This window comes from Diabrotica virgifera, chromosome 5, assembly GCF_917563875.1.
Source record: "Diabrotica virgifera virgifera chromosome 5, PGI_DIABVI_V3a".
Taxonomy (NCBI): Eukaryota; Metazoa; Arthropoda; class Insecta; order Coleoptera; family Chrysomelidae; genus Diabrotica; species Diabrotica virgifera.
The window spans coordinates 238328706-238355737 of NC_065447.1; the positions used below are offsets into that span (position 1 = coordinate 238328706).

At 32.9% G+C, this 27032-nt stretch overlaps 1 protein-coding gene across 3 annotated transcripts in view; it reads left to right on the forward strand.

The window, feature by feature from the left end:
• Positions 1-27032, forward strand: part of LOC114329587 (WD repeat-containing protein 47) — a 313869-nt gene that overhangs the window by 7293 nt on the left and 279544 nt on the right. Inside the window, exon 1 of one of the 3 annotated variants that reach the window (XM_028278744.2) lies at positions 157-438. The exons of 1 other annotated variant lie outside the window; for it this stretch is intronic. In XM_028278744.2, the coding sequence (XP_028134545.2) occupies positions 371-438 (68 nt within the window). In that variant the 5' untranslated portion in view covers positions 157-370. Of the gene's footprint in view, positions 1-156; positions 476-27032 lie in introns of those variants that run through there. One more of the 3 variants, XM_028278745.2, reaches the window with a different exon arrangement.

Genomic DNA, 27032 nt, shown 5'->3' on the forward strand with positions numbered 1-27032 from the left:
GCTACCGGCTAATCTGGTAATGTTCAGTGTTCAGTGCAAACAATCCTTACGGTATTTCCGCAAGGTGATATCGTTTTCTTCGCGTAGTCGCAGCCAATGCCGTGTTCTTGCAAGCTCTCACAACTTCATTCTTGATGCACTCTAGTAAATCGAGACACGAGAGCGCGGTGGCCGCGGTGTAGTAGCGAACACCTTTGAAGACGACGTCGATGATATACGTGAGTGCGTGTGCGGAAGGTCGGCTTCTTCGTTTCTTGCGCTATTGTTGATCTGATTGTAAGTAGAATATATCAGTGCGTGGGTTTTAAATGTGTTGGTGGAAGGCAGTCGCTCATACCACGATTTTGGCTGATTGTTTTCGAGATGTAGCATGGTTGTTGTGACTCACACCGATATTTGTATACCTATCACCTTTTGGAAAGAGTCCTTTAGAGGAAGGTTGGTCAATGACATGTTTTTCGAGATATAGATACGAGTATGTAGTAAATATGTAATAAGTTTCTAATTTATTGAATTATCATTTTATGTAGGTAAAAGATGTTTAGGTGTTATAAGCAGGATATTTTGGTCCATGTCCATATTTAAAAGTTTACTAATATGCCAGGGAAGTTACGATTTTCAAAAGAAACCCTTTGATATAGGTATCTAACAACTGCTTTTCATAGATTTGGTGTAATAGATGTAATAAACAAAATATACCTATAGTCGAGGCATTGAAGGATTGAAGTGTCGATTTTTTTGCAGTAAGACGGATTTTAATGCGGATTGGTGCGTTGGATTCGTGAGAATGTCAGGAAATTTTGTGAACGAATGTAATGATTAAGAAATTTCAAATTGCATTTGTGCATAAGAAAAATGCATTTCAAAAATGCATTTCGGCAAATAGTGGGAAAAATTGACTCAATTTTCTTACTCGGGGGTTTTTGGGGTCGCTGAAAACGAATATGAGGTCGGCGAGAGTGTGCAAACTACCTGGTGCCTGCAGCGGGTGTAATAAACGTCTTCCTCTGGAGTATTGTGGTAATTTATCATATAATTGGCTTAAACTCATTACCCGGGGTTTTTTGGGGTCGCTGAAAATGAATATGAGGTCGGCGAGAGTGTGCAAAGTACCTGGTGCCTGCAGCGGGTGTAATAAACGTCTTCCTCTGGAGTATTATGGTAATTTATCATATAATTGGCTTAAACTCATTACTCGGGGGGGTTTTGGGGTCGCTGAAAACGAATATGAGATCGGCGAGAGTGTGCAAACTACCTGGTGCCTGCAGCGGGTGTAATAAACGTCTTCCTCTGGAGTATTGTGGTAATTTATCATATAATTGGCTTAAACTCATTACTCGGGGTTTTTTGGGGTCGCTGAAAATGAATTTGAGGTCGGCGAGAGTGTGCAAAGTACCTGGTGCCTGCAGCGGGTGTAATAAACGTCTTCCTCTGGAGTATAATGGTAATTTATCATATAATTAGTTTAAACTCGTTACTCGGGGGTTTTTGGGGTAATCTATTTTCTTCGATGTAACTATAGTGATCGAAAAGGGTGGTATTTTTATTATAAATAAACATACATTTTTATTATTATATTATATTTATGGTTAAAGAAGTTCATTATACAAAATTTATCGTAATTTATCTTTAAAATTCATTTTCTTCATCATTATCATCATCTTCTTCATTATTGCCTTCCTCTCTCGAGTCCAATGCAATATTTGTGCAATCAGAGCCTGCATAATTTTTGCAGGCTAAATTACAAACTAACCCATACTTCCTGCACCCGCATATGTTGCCGAAGTCTGACTTACAACTACAAAATATTAAATTTAAAATGTATGGAGGACCAGGTGGCTGAGTCATTCTAACTGGAATTAGTACATTATTTTGTAATTCCCATCCAAAATCGGTTGGGTTCATGTTACTGTCCTCTCCATGCAGCCAAATTTGTGTTTGTAAATATACCCTTTTTAAATGCTGACAATCCAAAAAAGAATTTTTTCAATGACAATCTTTTTATTTTTGGCAATAGCCATTAAGTACATTCTGTATCTAGTAATTTTCTCTCAAGGCAAAACCACATCATTCACTTGCGCCTTAATTCAAACTGCTTTAAATGATATGAAATTAGAATTTAGTCGTTGCGATATTTATTTTCAGCGACCCCAAAGACCCCCCGAGTAACAAGTTTGGGTCAATTATTTAACAAATTACCATAATAGTCCAGAGGAAGACGTTTATTACACCTGCTGCAGGCACCAGGTAGTTTGCACACTCTCGCCGACCTCGTATTCATTTTCAGCGACCCCAAAAACCCCCGAGTAATGAGTTTAAGCCAATTATATGATAAATTACCACAATACTCCAGAGGAAGACGTTTATTACACCCGCTGCAGGCACCAGGTAGTTTGCACACTCTCGCCGACCTCATATTCTTTTTCAGCGACCCCAAGAACCACCGCGTAATGAGTTTAAGCCAATTATATGATAAATTACCATAATACTCCAGAGGAAGACGTTTATTACACCCGCTGCAGGCACCAGCTACTTTGCACACTCTCGCCGACCTCATATTCATTTTCAGCGACCCCAAAAAACCCCGAGTAATGAGTTTAAGCCAATTATATGATAAATTACCACAATACTCCAGAGGAAGACGTTTATTACACCCGCTGCAGGCACCAGGTAGTTTGCACACTCTCGCCGACCTCATATTCGTTTTCAGCGACCCCAAAAACCCCCCGAGTAAGAAAATTGAGTCAATTTTTCCTACTATTTACCGAAATGCATTTTTGAAATGCATTTTTCTTATGCACAAATGCAATTTGAGATTTCTTATTCATTACATTAGTTCACAAAGTTTCCTGACTTTCTTACGAATACAACGCACCAAACTGCATTAAAATCCGTCTTACTGCGCCAAAAATTGACAGTAAGGCCTATTTTTGTGCTTCAATGCCTCGACTACTACTAAAGATAAATAGGCCAGGATCCCGCGTACCAAATAAAAGATTTATTAATAGCAAGCTGAAAATTTGTTCGTAGCTAACGGTGTCGAGTCGGACAAACTTTGATGTATGGGAACACTGGAACAGGAGAATCTATAATTGTGGAACATGATAAACGTGTCATCCGGAAAAGTTTATGATTGTGAAAAATACCAGGTTGCTTTTAAGTTTATTCAATAGCCAACGTTATATAATATATGAAAAAATGTTTGTCCGACAAATATGTTGGGCATTTTAACCAGTCCGACACGTAGAACATGTCAAATGACAGGAATTATGTTGGTGATAAATAGCAGTCTGATTTTTTAATCAGTTTAATAAAAGGGTAAAAAATCAATTGAAAGTTCTGTCCGACAAAATTCATGGGAGGTTTTCGTAGTCCGACATTCGAAACTGTCTATATCTTACAGGTTTCGAACGTCGGACTACGAAAACTTCCCATGAATTTTGTCGGACAGAACTTCCAATTGCTTTTTTTACCCTCTCGTTAAAATCTCATGCAAAAATTAGACTGCTATTTATCACCAACATAATTCCTGTCATTTGACATGTTCTTCGTGTCGGACTGGTTAAAATGCCCTACATTTTTGTCGAACAAACATTTTTCATATATAGTCGATTCGCTAATCTGAGACACAACTGTCTACACTACCATCACAATAAAAATGCACTATTTAGAAATAAACAAACCAAAAATACGTTGAATGTTCGAGGAGCACTCGCAAATCATGATTGCGTGGTTGTTTATTTCTAGTGCATCTTTATTGTAATTGTAGTGTAGACAGTTGTCTCAGATTAGCGAATCGACTATATTATACAGGGTGTCCCGAAAAGATTGGTCATAAATTATACCACACATTCTGGGGTCAAAAATAGTTCGATTGAACCTAACTTACCTTAGTACAAATGTGCTCATAAAAAAAGTTACAGCCCTTCAAAAGTTACAAAATGAAAATCAGTTTTTTTCAATATATCGAAAACTATTTAAAATGGACTTTTTTTATTTAAAATGGACATGTATTATTCTTGTGGCAGGAACATCTTAAAACAAAATTATAGTGAAGTTTGTCCACCCTATAAAATTTTTATGGGGGTTTTGTTCCCTTAAACCCCCCAAACTTTTGTGTACGTTCCAATTAAACTATTATTGTGGTACCATTAGTTAAACACAGTGTTTTTAAAACTTTTTTGCCTCTTAGTCTTTTTTTGACAAGTCACCTTTTATCGAGATGTGGCTTCTTTTTCAAAATATACCTAAAAATGCAAATTATAAATAAATTTTCAGATTATTAACAGATCTCTATAATTAATCGTACTTAACCATATACAAATATGTGGTGGATTCGACAAGTATTCAAAATATGTCTATAAACACTGGCTTATTGAAAAAGTACTAAGAGGCAAAAAGTTTTAAAAACATTGTGTTTAACTAATGGTGTCACAATAATAATTTAATTGGAACGTACACAAAAGTTTGGGGGCGGGGGTTTAAAGGAACAAAACCCCCATAAAATTTTTATGGGGTGCACAAATTTCACTTTAATTTTTTTATAAGATGTTGCTGCCATAAGAATGCCACATGTCCATTTTCAATAAAAAATCTCTAAGAGTTTTCGATATATGAAAAAAAATCGATTTTCATTTTGTAACTTCAAAGGGCTGTAACTTTTTTTTGTGTGCACTATTGTATATAGGTAAGTGAGATTCAATCAACTTATTTTTGACCACAGAATCTGTGGTATAATTTATGACCAATCTTTTCGGGACACCCTGTATAACGTTGGCTATTGAATAAACTTAAAAACAGCCTGCTATTTTTACAATCATAAACTTGTCCTGATGACACGTTTATCATGATATACAATTAAAGATTCCCCTGTTACAGTGTTCCCATATATCAAAGTTTGTCCGACTTGACACCGTTATGAACAAATTTTTAGCTTGCTATTAATAATCTTTTATTTGGTACGCGGGATCCAGGGCTATAAACGTCATTTTTTAATTACAAACAATATATAAACAATGAAAATCGGTATTTTATTTTAAATACTAAAGGTGAAGACTGGCAAACCATATGGAAAAGTGACACAATTTTACGGAAAAAGCATAGAAAATCCTTTAAAATGACAGTTGGTAACGCTATTTTTGTTAATTTGTTGCTGAATTATTGCCAAATAATGCTTTAAAATATACTTACAGGCAACAACTACTGTCAAATTACATACTAACAGTAATCGCATAAAAATAGAACAGGGGGTTAGACAAGGAGACACAATGTCACCTAACTTTTTAATATGGTCTTAGAACATGCTTTCAAGAGTTTGAAAGATACACGGCACCATAAGAAGAAGAATGATTACACCCTTGTTCCATTCCTTTGGTAGCTCCTTGTTGGCCTTTAAGGGCTGGCCTTTCGTATTCAGAGAAGAATAGTAAGGATAATTGCTGGCCTGTCCTATCAGAAAGAATGTCGGCAAGCATTTGTTGCATTGCACATACTAACTCTGCCTTCGCTATTTATTGTAGAGAGTCTTGTTCATGTGAAACAAAATATAGATTGTCATCAAAGACATGAGGATGTACACCGATATGAAACCAGAAATAAACATGCCTTAATATTGCCCTACACCAGGCTCCAAAGAAGTAAAGACGGACCAAACTCGTATGGTGTAACATTCTACAACAAGTTGCCTACTGAAATTACTGAATTGCCAATTTTACAATTTAGAAAACAACTAAAGAATTTTCTCACAAGTCAGGCATTTTACAGCAGTGATGAATTTTAATATTTTAACTTTAATGTTTGGAACTGGGTTGTGAATTGTTGAGTTGTACTTTGTTTATTCTTAGGAACCCAGAAAGTGTTTGTCTTAATTGATGTATGTATTATTTCATATTATGCCTTGTGTTTTTATATTTGTATTTTATATCTGTGAACCAAAGTTGTACACTATTTTTTGACGTATGTAAGTACTTTATATATTAACATGAATAAATGACTTGACTTGACTTGACTTGACTTGACATATTATAAGAGCGGTTTGCCAACGTCGACGCCGCGATTTACCAGTTTAAACGCTGGTAAACTGGCGGTTGCATATTAGACGGGGCAGTATCGTCGCCCCCGCTAGTGAAATTATTCCGATTCGATTTTTTTGCACAAACTTACTAAAAAAGAGGTCCTTATAACATATCCACAGGGTGCCGGGCGGTGCCGTGCCATACCATAATTTGGGACATTCTGAGCAAAAAATGTCTCTTGTGATTTTTTTCTAAAATCGATTGTTGTAGAATTATACGCGATTTATAATTTGAAAAATGCGAAAATGGCCATATAACTCGACAACAATCAATTTTAGAGAAAAATCACAAGAGACCTTTTTTGCTCAGAATAACCCAACTTATCTAAAAAAAAAAAAAAAAATCGTTCGCAATAAAAAAAATATTTTTGTAAATTTGTTTAAAAAAAATTGTTTAAACAATTTTTCAACCACGGCACCGCCCGGCACCCTGTGGATATGTTATAAGGACCTCGTTTTGAGTAAGTTTCTGCAAGAAAATGGAATCGGAATAATTTCACTAACGGGGGCAACGGATACATCCTGGACTATAGCGCTAATTGTTAATAATTAAAAATAACAGCTTTGTAATCAAATAATCACAAAGATCTCTTGAGGACCTTGAAGAAAGGGTTTGAAACTTTATTTGGTCACTTTTTGAATTTCATAATAATAATGTTTACTCGAGTTATTAAGCCTTGAGAATGGCCATTTTCGCATTTTTCAAATTTTTAATCGAATATAACTCGACAACAGTCAATTTTAGAAAAAAATAACAGGAGATCTTTTTTGCTCAGAATAAGCCAATTTATCTAAAAAAATTTTGTTCGAAATGAAAAAATTATTTTTGTGAATTTGTTTAAAAAAAATTGTTTAAACAATTTTTCGACCACGGCACCGGCAGGCACCCTGTGGATATGTTGTAAGGACCTCTTTTTGAGCAAGTTTGTGCAAAAAAATCGAATCGGAATAATTTCGCTAGCGGGGGCGACGATACTGCTCGGTCTATATTATGTACGATGTTGAGCAGTTACATTTTTTGTTTCTATGTTAACTTGAACCGGTGAAATTAAAAAAGTTAAAAATTATTAAAGTTAACTTTTTTTCAGGTAAATCGCGACGTCAACGTTGGCAAACCGCCCTTATATATGTACGAGACCTAAGAGTTTGCGTAATATTTCTGCTGATTTGTTTGCGCCGGCCTTTATCAAATCTATTGGTTTGTCACTTCCAGCGGCTTTGTCATATTGTAGTTGTTTCGGTGTGATTTGTATTTCTTCTTTCGTAATTTCATCTGTGCTAACGTGTAACTCCTGTATTTCATTTTTTCCTCTATTCATATATCTGCTGCAAGGGCGGATCCAGAGAGGGGACCATGGCCCCCTCCGAGAATTTAAAAAAATATATAAATTTAAATATTTACTATTTGCAGTTCAAATGTTTCTAGTTGCAAAGGCATATTCTGTTTGCCACGTTCACAATGAATCAGGTTCAAAGTGCAAATTATCACTCTGTCATATTTGACGAAAGGACTGACACATCCCACGTGGAACAGCTTTCCCTAAATTTGAGATAATAGATACACAATAACAACATTCGTGAAGACTTTGTCAAGTTCATTGACGCTTACGAGAATATAAAAATAATTAGTGAAAATCAAGAAAGAGGGAAAGAACAAGGCCTGATAGGAGAAGAATTGGGAAAAAAAGCATTAAACTTGTTGAAAGAACTGCACTTGGATCCGAAGAAATAGATAGAAATCTTTTCTGACAGTTGTAGAGTAATGAGCTCTGAAACTATCGGTGCAATAACAGAAATAAAAAAGGTCGCAATAAATGCAGTTAGAATAGAAGCAGTGGCGTATTTAGGGGGAGAGAAAAATGGGATATATCCCCCCCCTAACAATGTCTTTAATTATAGAAAAAAAATTGTTGCACATAAAAATATATTAGCTGACATGCAACTCAAACCACAGACAGATCAATGCGATTCAATAAATACGCTAGTTAGTAAAATTAAGGGGAATTAATACATATAAGTTATTGTTTGTGTCTTTTATGTAGTTTGGGTTTATCTTTTTTATGTCTTTTTGGTTGATGTTTCATTGGAATTTCCCCTCTAAGACAAATTTTCCCTCCCAAGGCAAATGTCTAGATCCGCCAATGGTTAGATGCAGTGGCGGCTCGTCCGATGAGGCAGGTGAGGCAGTGCCTCACCAGTATATCAATGGACTATTTACGTTATTTCGTTGTTTTATAATAAGTTTTTTAAATATAATTTAGCTTTTTGAAATATACTAAATACCTTTATTTTTATGAAAAAAATTAAAATCGGTACGGCCCTGACTCTTTATCTTCTTATATATCGGTCTTCCACGTGCCATTCCAACTTTCTCAAATCATTACAGTTGAAGCTAGCCTCACACCATCTGCAACAGTATGGGACAACGCCAACAGTAAAACCGTCAAAATTTGAAAAATGTGCCACCGATTCTAGGAACAAAATTCATCCATCCTTGAGGCTGGCCTCAGGCTCCGCGGAACGGAATAAAAATAGCCGAACGGCCTCAGGCTCAAGTTCCGCGGAACGGAATGGGAATAGCCGAACTGAACCGACTAGTACAAGCACAAGTCGATTGCAGATCATAGCTTTCTATGTACACGCGGTATATACGAATGGATTATTATATTTTAGAAGTTTATGGATATGTATTTAAAACAGTGTTCATTTTAAATCATTGTTCATCATCACCTAATATATTGTTCTGAAGCTATTTCTTTGTGACATTCTTGTAATTTATTATTCTAAATGAGAAATAAGTTTATACAATTTAACTTAAAAATTATTTTATTAACGTTTCCACTTCCATATCGGACGTTTACATACACAAGTAGTTTTTAAGTGTTTCAAAAGTGTTGTATTTTGTGTTTGTTTTTTTTTGTAAAATATATAACTACATAGTAAATTATTTTTCTTTATTTATTTGTTACATTTACATAAAAAAGTAGTTTTTAAGTGTTTCAAAAATGTTGTATGTTGTAGTCGTGTTTTTTTTGTAAAATTGTTTTGAACATACTTATTCAAATCAGAGCGAGCAAAAGATTTAAGCGAATAATGTTGCAACATGATTCCCACAGCCTTAGCTCATTCCCCATATCTTCCACGATTTTTAAAAAAACGCACACTCTTTTCTTATGTAAAATTTGAAGTTGTCAATATGGAATTGGAATTCAAACTAACTCTATGCACTGAGGCTGAAAGCATTTGAGTCGATCTCATTCACTGGAAAAGTTTTAGAGAACTAATCGACAGAAAATATTTCTTGAGGATTTTTGTCCGGAATTCTTTGTGGGGATATTTTGAATAAAATTTTTTTGTAGATTATTTGTCCGGGATTTTTTGTGGGGATCTTTTGTCCGGGGATTTTTGTGGGGATTTTTTGTCCGGGGATTATTTATCTGGGGATTTCTTGTTCAGGGATAATTTGTGAGGATCTTTTGTCCGGGATTATTGGTCCTAGATTCGTCCTAGCGTTATGACGTCACAAAATCGACCTTCTGGCCATTAAAGAGAAGCTAACCATAATAATAAAATTCCTCAGGTGTAGTGTGCCTCACCATCTTATACTATCACGAGCCGCCTCTGGTTAGATGTCCTTGCCTGAATCATATTTTAAACAATTTCCTTCCAACTCCTATTAATGTATCGTCCATCAGAAACACGGTGGGAACAATGAAGTCAGTAATTTTTTAACATGCCATCCAAGAGAACTGAAGTTTTAAAACTTAAACTCTGACAAAATTTAACAAGTTTATGCGTACAAGATGGGTTGAGCGACATGAAAGCGTAATCCAGTTCAGATCTGGCATTTTACATATAACTGAAGCACTAACATCTATCTCAACATGAACATGGAAGGATCCAAGACTGGTACACTTGCATTAACGTTGCTTAATCTTTATGCACATCTGAGTTTCTAGAGTCAATGATCTCACTGTAAATTAATATTACCACTAAGCCGACTTCTACAAACAAAATCTCTTATGCTAACCTGGAGACCAAGGCTGTTTCCAATACCATATTGACTTTGAAAGACAGAAAATCTAACTGCGAAGAAAGTGTTATTTAGTAAGATCTTTACCGAAATAAAGAATTGGCAGCCGAATTGGACGTGAAGTGAAGTTACCTAGATTTGTGGGTAGACAGACTAAGAGAGCCAATTATTCATGTGGCCCAGAAAAATATTACAGACCTACAATTTACATACCTCTTCTAGACAATGTTGTACCGATTTAACGTCAAGACTACATGTCACCTCACTGAGTTGTTTGTGGCTACGGGGCATTATTTCCACACTCCTACCTGATTCCTAAGGAGAAAAAGAAGTGGAACTATTAAAACCTTTGAAGAAAGCAGTTGAACAGTTTTCGCCTATCATGGACATTGGTGATACACAGACAAACATTCTTCTATTGCCAGATTAAGTAACAAAGGTGCTTGACGTTTGTGACGCAAATATTTTTAAGGCACTCAAAAGTATGTGAAAATAAGTGCCTTAAAACTCACTATTTTAACCCTGATTTTTAAAAAATATCCACCAGACTCCCGGGTATCCCCGACAAAAAAAAGTTTATGACCCCTCCCGAAAATCGGTCCTGGATATGCCCTTGATCTGCTGTTGTCTCGTGTTTTGAGTATATTTCTTCGACGTGTTCATTCCATTTTTGTATTATTTCATGTGTTTACACTTTAATTATGTATCCTTCTTATCTTTGTTTTGTTTACTACTTTTCAGTGTTTTCCCTTTCAAATTTCGCATGATGGTGTATTCTGTTGTCAGGTCGTTGTCTTGCGCAAAGTTATATTTATGCTACAAAAATATTTATAAACTTTTTAGACATCGGTGTTGGTGTAATTTAACCATTAATGATAAACAATGATTTCGCGTAGCAAAAACAACAATATCTCTTCAGGAAATGCATTTCTTACAAGCTTTTGTTTATTTTAGAATGTCTGGTCGATACCCTTTCCATACCAAATAGTACATGACGGATAGAAATAACAGCTTATTCAGTAATCGATTCGTGTTAATAATGATATTTTATGACATTTATCAAATTAAGAAACTACTCGAGATATAATGATTGTTTTTATTAATAGTTATTAGTTTCCTTACACGAAGTATGTCACATTCTAACAGATGCTACATTTTATGAATATATCGACAATAGAAAGTAAACTAAAAATTTAAAGTAACGGAATTAAAAGATTTATGTAACAGATGTTAAATACTTGTAACTCTATATTGACTAATGTATTTATTTATTCTCAACGAGACGAGTGTTGAATTAACAACAATTTGTAACTTAGCCACTTAAAATATAATGAATTAAATTATGTAATGCAAAACCCGTGTTGAGCTGCCCCCCCCCCACTTGCAAAAATTAAAAAACAAATAGCCCTGATTTATGAGCTATTTATTTAAAGGTGACATGGTGCCACCTTGCGCCTTTACCCTGAGGTTGGATACCGCCCCTTCTCGGGGGTGAAAATTATTTTATAAAAAATAACTGCACAAATCATTAAAAGGACAAATTATAAGCAACATTTGTTATATAAAGTTATTAAAATAAGTCAATATTTTTTAAGTTATTAAAGATACAATTTTTTAATTATTCGTGAAAAAATGCATGTTTTGAAGCGGTTTTTCGTAAATCACTGAAAAGCTGTAAGTTTTACAAAAAAGTTAATAGTAGTTTAATCGTATAGCTTATATTCTAAGAATAAACTCTTAAATCACGCGCATTCCGACTATTGAGCTACAACCCCTCCGCAAGAAAACCATCCCATATTCCCGGCTTAAGAGAGAGTTGTACTTAAAGTAAAGTAAAGTATTGTTGGAGTTATTATTTTAAATATGATTTAAAAAAATCAAAATTTTTCAAATTTTCGTAAATTATTTGCTTTAGATAATAACTCCAACAATACTCGATACACGTAAAAAATGATAGATAACGAAATTTGAGTTTTTTTTATTAGCAAAGATTTTACTTGTCTTTTGATTTCTGTATGAATCAAAATAACGAAGATAGAAACCTTTAAGCCTAAATTTTACTACGAGAACAATGTAACAGGAGCTCTTTACTATTATCCTAAAAAAATAAAGTATTTGAAAGATTAAATGTAATACAGTTTTATAGCTCTTGAAATTACCTTTCAAATAGTTGGATGTGCCTGATATCATAAAAATTAACAGTTTAAAAAAAATCATTTTTTTTTGGACAAATTATTATAAATTTTGATGCTATCAACTTTTTCTGGAGCTCATTTGATAGGTATTTCTAAGAACTTTGACAAGTATTTTTAGTAAGCGCTTGTTCACAATGGACGTAACCATAAGATGAACGTAAACCGTTATCATTTCGTAAACCGTAATTTGTACATAATTTTATGCAGCGTTCACAATAGACTTAAATTTTACGTAAAGACAGGGCTGTCTTTACGTAAAATTTAAGTCTATTGTGAACGCTGCATAAAATTATGTACAAATTACGGTTTACGAAATTATAACGGTTTACGTTCATCTTATGGTTACGTCCATTGTGAACAAGCGCTAAGTGTTACATAAAATGCATCTCTTTCCCGTTATTTAAGCTTGAATCATTAGATTTGAATAGTCGCAGAAAAAATATACATTTAATTACCTATAAGTTATTTTAAATTACCATTATTTTTAAATAAGCAATTTGTTATATTTTTTATTAGCTTCAATTTTAGTGATAAAAACTTTTTTGTAAAACTTACAGTTTTTGAGTTATTTATGAAAAATCGCTTTAAAGCATGCAAATCACAAAAATTAAAAGATTTGATCTTTAATAACTCAAAAAGTATTGATTTATTTTAATAACTTTATATAACAAAATTTTGCTTAGAATTTGTCGGTCTCTCGATTTGTGGGGTTATTTTTAATAGGGTTGCAGCTCAATAGTCGAAATGCGCGTGATTTAAGAGTTTATTTTTAGAATATATGTAGGCTATACGAATTAAACTATTATTAACTTTTTTGTAAAAACTTCCAGTTTTTCAGTGATTTCCGAAAAACCGCTTCAAAACATGCATTTTTCACGAAGAATTAAAATCTTTGATCTTTAATAACTTAAAAAGTATTGACTTATTTTAATAACTTTATATAACAAATGTTGCTTATAATTTGTCCTTTTATTGATTTGTGCAGTTATTTTTTATAAAATAATTTTCACCCCCGAGAAGGGGCGGTATCCACCCTCAGGGTAAAGGCGCAAGGTGGCACCATGTCACCTTTGTTTCTTGAGGTATCCTCTAACAACTGACCAATTTTCGTGAAAATCGATGAAGGTTCACCGAAATTGAAGGTAATCGTTGACTTTTACCTTCAGTGACAAAATAAATTGCAATTTACTGATCTAAATGCGCGTAATTTGGGAGTTCGTAAATTATTAAATGATATTATGTAGTCGCCAAATAATTAATTTAATGCATTTTAAGTACAACTCTCTCTTAAGGAAGATGGGGTAGTTTTCTTGCGAAGGGGTTGTAGCTCAATAATTGAAATGCACGTGATTTAATAGTTTATTCATAGAGTATATAAGCTATAGGAATTATATCCGCAATACGATATATTTTAAGTTTTCTCAGCATTTTTCTCTTAAGTTAAATCAATTAAAGGGTTGTTTGGGGGTGAAGGGGATGAGCTCAAAAATCGAAACTATATCATTTCAAGAGCTCATAAATAGCTCGTAATTCTGCCGCAAAAATCGATTCAATATTCCTATTTTTAGGTAGTGGGGGGGACTGACTCAGCCCCCCCACTAAAATATTAAATTCCTGCTCAGTGGAACGAGCTCAAAATTTTTAATTTGCGGAATATGAGAGCTCATAAATAGCTCATAAATCAGGGCTATTTGTTTTTTAATTTTTGCAAGTGGGGGGGGGGGGGGCAGCTCAACACGGGTTAATGCAAAAACGTAAGGTACATTCACAAATATAGTGCCTTGACGTATGCATAATTGTTAAGCCCAAAGAAAATTAGATTTATAAAATCATTACCAATTTTTTCACGGTTCCACGGTTAGTATGGTATTAACTAGACCCAAACCCAGACATCCAAAGTGAAAGTTATCCTCCAACACCAAATTGTTCTATATGCTCCACATAATGTTCAGAAAAAAGTCACACCATGGGGGGAGAAATCGGTAAATTCGTAGTTTTTTACGTTTTTCGTCAATATTTCTAAAACTATGCGGTTTAGCATGAATAACTTCTATACAAAAATGTTCTACATTAAATTTGAAATAAAAAAGGTCCTATGCATAATGCTTCTAAAATGAACGGTTCAAAAGTTACGGAGGTACTTAGTATAGTATACCTAATTGGTCCAAAAAAGGCCTAACCCAGACATCCAAAGTAAAAGTTTTTCTTTAACACCAAATTGTTCTATATGGTCCACATATTGTTCAGTAAAAAGTTACACCATTTTGAGCGTCCCGTTTGGGGGGGAGATGGGGGAAAAGTCGGTAAATTAGTAGTTTTTTTACGTTTTTCGTCAATATGTATTTCTAAAACTATGCTTTAGCAAAAACAATGTTCTATACAAAAATGTTCTACGTGAAATTTAAAACAAAAGAGGTCTCATACATAATTGTTATAAAATCAACGGTTCCAGAGTTACGGAGGGTAAAAAGTGGAGGTTTTCGATACTTTTTATATTCTTTGAGCAATTTATAGAAATTTTCTTTAACAGGATTGTGTTTTGTAAATAAAATTTGCTATTTCAGTGGCCGATGATATGTTAGTGATACGTCCTTGAAGAAACGTCAACCTCACCACCCAAAATCATCATCAATTGCCCAGATAATATAAAAAGTATCGAAAACCTCCACTTTTCACCCTCCATAACTATTTATATGGAACCGTTGATTTTATAACAATTATGTATAGGACCTTTTTGTTTTAAATTTTATGTACCTAGATAATTTTTGTATAGACCATTGTTTACGCTAAAGCATAGTTTTAGAAATATTGACGAAAAACGTAAAAAAAAACTTTTGGACCAATTATACTATACTACCTCCGTAACTTTGGAACCGTTGATTTTAGAAGGATTATGTATAGGGCCTTTTTTATTTCAAATTTAATGTAGAACATTTTTGTATAGAAGGTTGTTCATGCTAAACCGCATAGTTTTAGAAATATTGACGAAAAACCTAAAAAACTACGAATCTACCGATTTCTTCCCCCTCTCCCCCTCAAACCCGACGCTCAAAATAGTGTGACTTTTTCTGAACATTATGTGGACCATATAGAACAATTTGGTGTTGGAGGATAACTTTCACTTTGGATGTCTGGGTTATGCCATTATTTGGATCAATTATATCATACTAGGTAGAGGTTTTCCAGATATACGGATCTGGGACTTTTCATTTCGTTTACCCTTTGAATGCTGATGACGTCTAAGAACGTAACAAACGGTAACAAAACAATATTAACAACAAAACAAGACAATTTAATAGCGGGCATGTCCACCTCTCGCAGCAATAACTGCTGGCAATCTGTTTGGCATCGAATCAAAGATATATGTGATATGCTATCTTTGCCTTGGAAATAGCCCGATATTCCTCTACCAGCGCCAACGCGACTCGACTTGTCGCGGACTAGACTAGCTCAGATTCTTGATTTTTTACGTTGTTTTTAATCTTCATAACCGCATTAGGAATTCGCGGACGAGACAAGGACTTCAATGATAATCTCAAGTCCTCCACCATCTTGTTTGCGACGATTCACGTCCGCGACTCTCGAATACGTTTCAGTCTTAACTGTACCACATTTTTCTGGAGGCCTGGGACGACGGCGAATAGCTATTTTCAATTCATCCCTTAAATGCTCGATAGGATTGAGATCTGGGCTGCTTGCGGGCCATTCTAATTTTATCAATCCAACCTCTATTTAAGATATTTTTGTTTATGAGTCAATCAGTGTTTTATTTACAAAAAGTTGTGCAGCTCTTACAAGAAAAGAGATATTCGGAAAAGTCAAATAACAAAATCTTTGTGATGGCTCAGGGATAATAATACTAAAACACTATGAAACAAAGGCAGCTCTTCAATTTTTTCACAGAATTTTTTAAAGTTAGAAGAAAATACAACGTTTCTATTTACCCCCATATAATGCCATCTAAGCAAAAATTGTTTATTACCAGAATAATAACAAATGATCTCAATACACGTAATTTTAGTGGCGGAATTTTGTGCTGTGGAGTGTATTTCTGGTCTGATTATTTTTGTAAACTTTGGTTATACAGGGTGTCCCGAAAAGAATGGTCAAAAATTATACCACACATTCTGGGGTCAAAAATAGTTCGATTGAAACTAACTTACCTTAGTACAGATGTGCTCACAAAAAAAGTTACAGCCCTTTGAAGTTACAAAATGAAAATCGATTTTTTTCAATATATCGAAAACTATTAGAGATTTTTTATTGAAATTGTACATGTATAATTCTTATGTCAGGAACATCTTAAAACAAAATTATAGTGAAATTTGTCCACCCCATAAAAAATTTATGGGGATTTTGTTCCCTTAAACCCCCCCAAACTTTTGTGTACGTTCCAATTAATTCATTATTGTGGTACCATTAGTTAAACACAACGTTTTTAAAACTTTTTCGCCTCTTAGTATTTTTTCGATAAGCCAGTTTTTATTGAGATGCGGCTTCTTTTTCAATATATTTACGTAAAAATTTTATGCGGGTTTTGTTCCTTTAAACCCCCCTAATGTTTGTGTACGTTCCAATTAAACTATTATTGTGGTACCATTAGTTAAACACAGTGTTTTTAAAACTTTTGTCTCAGTCTTTTGTTCATAAGTCACCTTTTATCGATATGTAGCTTCTTTTTCAAAATATACCTAAAAATGTAAATTATAAATAAATTTTCAGATTATTAACAGGTCTCTTTAACCGTACTTAACCAAATACAAATATGTGGTGAATTCGACAAATATTCAAAATATCTCGATAAACACTGGCTTATCGAAAAAGTACTAAGGGGCAAAAAAGTTTTAAAATTAATGTGTTTAACTAATGGTGCCACAATAATAATTTAATTGGAACGTACACAAAAGTTTGGGGGGGTTTAAGGGAACAAAACCCCCATAAAATTTGTATGGGGTGCACAAATTTTACTTAATTTTTTTTTTAAGATGTTGCTGCCGTAAAAATGCCACATGTCAATTTTCAATAAAAAATCTCTGAGAGTTTTCGATATATGAAAAAAAATCGATTTTCATTTTGTAACTTCAAAGGACTGTAACTTTTTTTGTGTGCACTATTGTATATAGGTAAGTGAGGTTCAATCAACCTATTTTTGAACCCAGAATCTGTGGTATAATTTATGACCAATCTTTTCGGGACACCCTGTATAATTTGACCCTATATTATTCAATTTATGTTAGATTAATATGACTATAATCTTTCTATCACTGTCACTCCTAGCCTATTCGCTCCGTGCATGACTGGCGCGACACCTAGCGTAGTCGTCTGAAATTTTTGGCGAACACAATTTGATGTTAAACATATGATACACATATGATATATTTGACGTTAATGCAATATTTATTTACCAATTTTGATAAAATTTATTATACAAACAATAAGTTCGAGTGTTAAATAAACGTCAAATTAAAAAGCGGATATTTAGAAGATCTCTGAAGAAAATATAAATTTTAAGGGTTTTTCTTCACTTTTTCGTTATAGCTTAGTTGTCGGTGTTAACATTAATTAAGTGTTCATCGAAAGCAATTAGGCAGTGTGAATTATTACTACCAGATTTTAACATTAGCTGGGCCTATTGAACTATTAGATAATTTTGTGGTGTGTGTGTGTGTGTGTAACACAAAATGGAAATAGATGACGAGATAGGAATATACCACCAGGTCGGGGAAGGAAAGAAAGTTAGTATGAAAATATAAATAATAAAAATCAAAACGGCAATAATAAGGTAAGCGAAATATTTATTGAAAAAAATTATTATTCAATCATAAAATATAAATTGTGATGTAGATCAGTTATAAACATTACAAAAATTTAACTGCAGTAGCAAGTAATAAATCCGTAATAAAATGAAGGAAGCAGTTACCGAAGAAAATAAGAAAAATAAAAACGTAGACTAGGTCATCGACATGGCAAGTTTGAATTTGTCGCTACTTACATCCCGAATGCATTATTTTTAAAGAACAAATGTAACTGACAACCAATTAAAGGCCGAGAAAAAGAAAATTAGAAAACTTTAATGAACGTCCTCTGAAAATAGACAGTCCATTATTAGCCTGGCGCACACAGGAAAAGGGGACACAGGTAATCTTCAGCCGCGACTTTGAAAAGTCGATACGAAATCTAAACAGAATGGAACAAGGAAGAATTACGTAATGAGACGAGTTTTTGTGGAAGCTTATCTCGTATTATACAGATGTTTAACAAAGAATACCGCAATGTGTGGCATCAGGACCGGATTATATAGAAAATTGCGACCGAAATTTCCGTGCTATTTATATCTGGAAATATTTTTCTTATCTTCATTATCTGCTGGTGACTTCCAGGTGTATAAACAACATTTCGGTAGTTTAAAAAAAGGTATTCGTCACACAAATATTGTTCTCTTGGAAGAATTATGTAAGACCATACTCAATTTGGAAATGCGTGATAGTCGAAGCGGTTAAAGAGTTTAAATATCTGGGAGCAACAATCACAAATGACAACAAAATAGAGCGAGAAGTTGACACGCGAATAACGGCAGGAAACAGATCTTTCTTTGCAATGCAACATCTAATGAAGTCAAAAAATATTCTTAGTAAAAATATAGCTTATAAAAAATTGAAAAAAATGGTGTACGCGTGAGGTCTGCAGACCCGGTATAAGGTATAAGCAGAGTTGTAGCTAATGAAAAGTAGGTTCTTCTTCGATCAAATTCCAAATCGAATATTTCAATGTGAAATAACCAAAAAAACAGAGCACTTTTCGAGGAAAATTCATTATAACTTTTTTTAAAGTGTTTAAAAAAAGGTTTATTTTTGTTTTTTAAAAAAATTTCTAACATTAAAAATAAGTGAGTTACGCTGAACTAAAAATATTATTTTTTGGTACAAAAATCGCGAAAATCACCCCCTAATTAGCTTCCCAAATAAAATTAATCGTAACCGCTTCACAAGTTACTTTATTTATGTATTGTTTATATTATCTATAAGTTTCATTGGTTCAAAGTGCTCAGTTTTAAAAAAATTGGGTTTAAAATAAAACATTTTTTTTTATTTTGAAAAAAAAATGGAATTGTTCATGGAATTAACGTAAAAATTATTAGTAATACCAAAAATCTTAAAGAGTAATAAAATGTACGTTTTGCTTTTCTGAATATTTTCCTTTTTTGTTTTCTTGTTATACTAAAATTGATTATGCTATGGCTGTTCAAAATTTGCCTAAACTCGTGATTAGTTACTCGTTCAAGCCATTTTAACTACAGCTTTTTCAAAAATAAGCACTTTGAACCGATGAAACTTGCAGATCATATTTTATAAATAATACATAAGTAAAGTAACTTGTGAAGTGGTAATGATAAAATTTATTTGTGATGCTAATTAGGGGGTGATTTTCGCGATTTTTTTACCAAAAAATAAAAGGGACCAACAATATTTTGAGCGTAACTCACTTACTTTTAATGTTACGAAATTTAAAAAAAAACAAAAATAATCCTTTTTTTAAACACTTTAAAAAGGTAAAATGAATTTCTACGAATGCGTTTAAAGTGTAAAAAAAAAGGTTTATTTTTGTTTTTTAAAAAAATTTCCAACATTAAAAATAAGTGAGTTACGCTAAACTAAAAATATTATTTTTTGGTACAAAAATCGCGAAAATCACCCCCTAATTAGCTTCCCAAATAAAATTAATCGTAACCGCTTCACAAGTTACTTTATTTATGTATTGTTTATATTATCTATAAGTTTCATTGGTTCAAACTGCTCAGTTTTGAAAAAAATTGGGTTTAAAATAAAACATTTTTTTTTTATTTTGAAAAAAAATGGAATTGTTCATGGAATTAACGTAAAAATTATTAGTAATACCAAAAATCTTAAAGAGTAATAAAATGTACGTTTTGCTTTTCTGAATATTTTTCCTTTTTTGTTTTCTTGTTATACTAAAATTGATTATGCTATGGCTGTTCAAAATTTGCCTAAACTCGTGATTAGTTACTCGTTCAAGCCATTTTAACTACAGCTTTTTCAAAAATAAGCACTTTGAACCGATGAAACTTGCAGATCATATTTTATAAATAATACATAAGTAAAGTAACTTGTGAAGTGGTAATGATAAAATTTATTTGTGATGCTAATTAGGGGGTGATTTTCGCGATTTTTTACCAAAAAATAAAAGGGACCAACAATATTTTGAGCGTAACTCACTTACTTTTAATGTTACAAGTAAAAAAAAAACAAAAATAATCCTTTTTTTAAACACTTTAAAAAAGTTAAAATGAATTTCTACGAAAAGTGCTCCGTTTTTGGGTTATTTCACATTGAAATATTCGATTGAGAATTTTTTGAAGAAGAACCTACTTTTCATTAGCTACAACTCTGCTTCTACGGGTTCTACAAATTTCAAGCATACACCATTTTTTCAGTTTTTTATAAGCTATATTTTTGCTAAGAATATTTTTTTCGCTGAAATACTTACTTTTTGAGTTATCTCCGAAAAAACCGTCCAAAAACATGTTTTTTCTGTTAAAAATGAACATATTCACTTGCAAATAACTCGAAAAGTATTGACTTAGGGAAAAAACTCTATGGATAAAAAGTTGCTTAGAATTAGTCATTTTATCCAATTCCGGACTTATATTTTTCTTATATAATAATAGATAATTTCAACTACCTATTTCCAAATTTTCATCCTTCCTTTATTTTTTTGGCGTCAGATTGTTCTTAGATCGGGCTATTATGGCATGCAACAACTTAATATACAGTGAAGCTGTTTAAACTCCGGCTCTGACTCGGTTTGCGTCTTTGATAGGCTAGGTCACGTAGAAAACTGGAAATCCACTTGTACTTTCTTATCGACAATGTCAGGAGCAAGCTCGAGAAAAAACCGTAATTAAGGTTTGAATTATTTAGCATCTGTGTGATGCGACTAAAAGATTTTATAGAAAAAGTGCATAAGAACCACATACATGGAAGTACATAGTAATTTAAACGGAAATAAAAGCAAAGTTAAGTACACACTGACTACGTTGCGATCTTAAAAGGAATTTATTTGCATGTATCTATACCAAAAAGAAACTGGAAGATTGGACTTCTTTGCGTCCAACTGTTGTATAGTTAATACTTAAGCACTGACAGATAAATTTCAAAAATGTCACAAAGTCAACAAATTGTAAGATAAAAAAGGACTATAAAATATGCTAAAATAAAATATTCAAAAAGTGCGATAAGAAATATCCTAAAAACTAGTACAGAGGTATTAATTTGCTAAATACTACCATGAAACTTACAAATAAAATTTTGTAAGAAGCTCTAATAACATTATATGGAATGAGTGAAATGAATGTCGACAATGAATCAAGTAATCTGTTGCTAGAGTTCCACGACTTGAATGTTTGAACTTGACTTGAGTTTGACTTAATTTCAAGTCAATCCTTCTGACAAATAATTCAAGTCAAGTCAAACTGGTCAAGCGTACAGGTTTGAAAATTCAAACTGTTTGTCAAACTAGTTTGAAACAGTTTGAAAAATAATTTATTTAGTAGATATACTTTTTTGTCGAGATTGACATGTTAGTTGCCAATTAAGATAAGAAAATTAATAATACAATGAGTGTCACATAAAAGTATGTATCTTGATACAGGAAGCGATTATAATCAAAATAGGGTAAATTTTTTGAAAATGATACCTGTATGCTTAGAACTGCTTGCTGGCAAGTTTCGTTTTATCGAGTTTTTATACCTAACTTTTTTATATTTGAGTGTTACTAGATTAAAACAAAGAATTCGTTGGATAGTTTTTTTTATCATACCAAGTGTAATTTAATCTACTTTGGAAGCTTTCAAGTATTACGTAACGCAAGTTGGGGGTGGGGGGCCATGTAAAACGTTACGGCGCGTTATACGGGGTGGGGGGTTCGAACAGCATTTTACGTAACATTGTTTTTAACTTAAATTAAAAAAACTACGGAATCACAATCTCCCAACTTTTTAACTTTCATTTATATTTTGCATAGAACTCCCTGGATTGTATTATATTGCCCCCTCACGCTCCGCTCATGTTACAATAGAACAATGGTATTCAAGTGAAAAAATCTTAAAATTTGTATTAACCAGATTAAGCACAGTAACACGTGTTTGCAATAAATAGCTGGACCTTTCTTCACAACAAAAGATGAAAAGATACAGAGAAGAGATTGTAAGAGCTTCAAAAATTGCGTTTCGTAATACTTGAACGGCCCCTTTAACAAAAATTTATGAAGGAACAACAAAATATTATATTTTTGATAGAGTGGGTTTAATGAATTTTTTGCGACTTTGCAATGTCGTCTTAAGAATTAGTTCACTATTTGTCATTTTATAACGCTGTTCTTTATTTTTACATAATACAAGGATGCAGATTTTTTTCTCTTAATTTTTGCACTTGGAATACCTTCAAAATTAGACTCAATTTGATCTGGTACTTATTCTGAGCCGAAAAATATTCAGATTCAGATATTATTTCACAAAGCACACACTTCAAAAGGAACGTAATAAACAAGCCAAGCATATACTTCTATGAACTACAAACTAATTTGCGGAGTAGCAGATTCAGACCTATCCAAATAAGTCAAACAATTGGAAATAAACACTTTGCGCAATATGATATTCAAAATTCAAACTGTTTGAAGAAGTTTGATTTCAAGTCAAACCTAAAGATATTGAAATCAAGTCAAGTCAAACTTTTTTACAAAAAAAGTTTGGTTTTCAAGTCAAGTCAAGTTTGTTGAATAAAATCAAACTACATAGTTTGACTTAATGCATCTTTAAAACGGGCGACTCTAGGAAAAGATTCCAACAATGCATCGCAGATTACCCATATGCAACGCTGTCATTTTGTACTCTAATAAATACAGAGTATGGTATAAAACAAAAATGAAAATAATCGGATAAATAATCTGAAAAAACCGATTATTGTTTTATACCATACTCTGTATTTATTAGAGTACAAAATGACAGCGCTTCATATGGGTAATCTGCGATGCATTGTTGGAATATTTTCCAGTACCTGAGTTAACAGATTACTTGATTCATTGTCGACATTCATTTCACTCATTTCATTGTTCCCCGTTAGAGGTCAGTCTAACCATACTCCGGTGTAAACATTTGAATATTTATACCATCTTCTCGGCGCGTTTTGATTCAAATCAGTCTTGTTGCAAAGCCTATTTGAAAAGGGGCAGACCCCGAAACACGGTGTAAGAGGATGGCAAGAGACTCGATTTGAATCAAAACGAAACCGATTATTAACATTTTTATTAATATAACACAAAAATAGCTCGAGCGTTATAGGGACTTATTGGGTTGTCAAGAGTAGCTCCTAAAACCAAAAAAAGTTAAGTAAAGTTTTCCATTTTAGTGAGGAGTTTCCATTTTTTTATTTAATTTTCCATTTCCAACAATCACTTTTTCCGATTATAGCGCCATCTATCCATAATTTGAAAACATGTTTCGAATAAAAGTTTCTTATTTTTACGTAAGGAATCCAAATCTGCAATAAAAAATGGGGGCTCCTATTTAAGATTTTAAAGTTACCCCCACCCCAAATCCGTTGTGGGTCGTGTTTAGTGTCATTCGATAAATTGTTCAAAAATATTGAATACATACGTGTAGTTTACAGTTTTGCGATCTGATGTTCATTTCGCGAAATATCGCGATGTTCCTATTTAAAGTTTTAAATTACCCCCATCCCTCTCCGTGGGGAGTCGTGTTTAGTATCATTCGATAGATTTTTGAAAAATATTGAACACATATTTTTTAGTTTTTCTATATGACGTTTATTTCCAGAAATATTCGCTTTTTTCTTGTGAAACTTTGGGACTCACCCATTTCCTTACGCCCCGCTCAAACCGTCAGATTTTTGAAATATACACTCTTTTGCATGTGCTTAACTTACCTTATCTTAATCTGACAATTTCGAGTTTTTCTAAGGATAGAAATTTTTTTTCGGGTCCCCTTAACGAACGCCCCTGTATTACGGTCCAAAATATTGTACCCTGCATTTACAGGGTACAAGGTTTCTCCCCGTATGATAATCTGACGCGCTCGAGTAACTGCAATAATCCCCGCTTGGGCTCCCCTGCCATTAACATTATAGACTAAGAGCCGCTATATGTGAAATTTCTGAATCATTTTAGGCACGATAAGAGCCTATAACTTAAATAGTAGAACCTAAAAGAAAACGTTTGAACACTGGGCCGTTAGGAAAACAAAGGTTAGTTAATAGTTATACTGCCTTTTTGAAGTTATACTTCTTTAGGCGCGATTTCATTGAGGGTGAAATTTTAGTAATCTGCGCACACAGGCAGTATGGAGTTCGTTACTAAATGTTTTAATTTATGTATTTATCAGTCCAGAAAAGGTGTGGAAAGAATATATTAGTGTTTTTAAATATATTTTTCTACAAACGTGTTAAAAATGCAATTTATAGCACTCCATAGGAGCGTTAAAAATGCTAGTTTAAAGCACCGGTGCTTTAAAAATTTTAAGGCACTGCAGTTAAAAGTGAATTGTCAAATTGTGAAACGTCAAAATATTTATATTTCATTTAGTAACATTAATAGATATTAATAATACCTATTTACGAATGTTTCTTTTAAAATTTAGGAATATATTAATTTTATAATACATTTAAGTATGTAGTAATTTTCTTTACAATTTTTTACTTACCAATTTTTTTTATTTATACATAATATCGCCGTTGTCTAGCAAGTGTCTGCGTAGATTAGCGGTATGTGTATTTAGCTACGGACCTGTTAGTACTTGGTTCGATTCCCACATAAGGAAATTTTTTTTGTTTATTATTAATGGTTATTGACATCTTAGACTATTATTATATGGACTTATAAATGATTAAAAATAATTAAAATAATTAATCGGGATGTTGCCCAACTATTTACCTGGTTGCAAATTTATAATAATTGCCCATTCATTTCAAAATGCACTTTTGAAATGAATTTTTCTTATGCACAAATGCAATTTCAGATTTCTTATTCATTACAGTAATTCACAAAATTTCCTGACATTCTTACGAATCCAACGCACCAAACTGCATTAAAATCCGTCTTACTGCGCCAAAAATCGAGAGTAAGGCCTTTTTTTGTGCTTCAATGCCTCGACACTAATTCGGCCAGAGATCGTGAGTTCGAATCCAGTGCAATCCTATACTTTTTTTTATTTTTTTGAAAGCGGCAAGCACAAAATTAGTTTGGTGTTTAAAAAAAATTAAAACAAACTGTTAAAAGTATATTTATTTTTAAGAAATCATATAATAGAAGTATAACTTCTTACGTGCGTACAAAGTACACACACATTCTTTTTTTTCATTTTTTTTTAGTTATATGTGATTAACACATAACATTCAGGGTAATTTTAACCCACCACCCCTTCCCCCCCGCCCCTCCATCAAAAACTTCATTTTTCGTTTTTATTTTTTTTGTGGAATGCAATCAATTTCAAAATTTCAAAAATTCACACGCATAGTTGAGCCCCCCTTCCCCCCGCCCCCACCATCAAAAACTTCATTTTTCGTTTTTATTTTTTTTTTGTGGAATGCAATCAATTTCAAAATTTCAAAAATTCACACGCATAGTTGAGACTTTTATAAAACATGTATTTTTTTACAGACCCGTAAGTTGAGTGTACATATCCTCAAAAAATAAAAAAAATTTTTTTGGAAAAAAGCGTATAACTTTTTTTTGAGGATAGCTGCAGGTCTAATTTTTCTTAATCTTCTGTATTGTATCAAAAACTATATTTCTAATTTTTTCAGATTTTTCCGTAAGGCTCGCCACCTTCAAAAACCCGAAAAACTGTTTTTAGGGGTTTTTTTGGTGATTTTCTCTATTTATAGACTTCATAATAGATTAAATCAATTTATTTTTTAAAGGGTATACGTAAATTTCAGTCACTGAGTCATTAAGAATATTTAAAAATGGGAGAAACACGTTCAAACCCCCAAAACCCTCCTTAAATAAACAGTTTTTTGGATTTTTGAAGGTGATCAGCGTTACGGAAAATCTGAAAAAAATTAGAAATATAGTGTTTGATAAAATACACAAGATTAAGAAAAAATTAGATCTGCAGCTATCCCCAAAAAAAATTATAGGCTTTTTAAAAAAAATATATTTTTTTGAGGTTATGTACACTCAACTTGCGGGTCTATAAATTTATAAAAGTCTAAACTATGCGTATGAATTTTTTGAAATTTTCAAATTGATTTCATCCCACCAAAAATAAATAAAAACGAAAAATGAAGTTTTTGATGGTGGGCGCAGGGGGAAGGGGGGTGGTGGGTTAAAATTACTGTGAATTTTATATGTTAATCACATAGAACTTAAAAAATGAAAAAAATTGAATTCTGGTCATATCATCTATAATCTATACCAAAAGAATATTAATAACAAAATGTTCAGATTTCTTGCACATGCAGATGTAAAATTTCTTTTTGTTCATATACCCTTAATAAGTCTTGAGCCCACACTTAAAAAAATTTATTACCTCACTCTCGAGACTTTTTTTATTCAATTATTCATGTCGACAACTTATCTATTTCGGAAAATTTTCGGGTGGGGCGTTTCGTAAATATACCTACAGGTTTTTAAACTTTGGTGCGTCCGACAAAGTACACCTAAAAATTTGTCATACAATATTACCGCTTAATTGTAA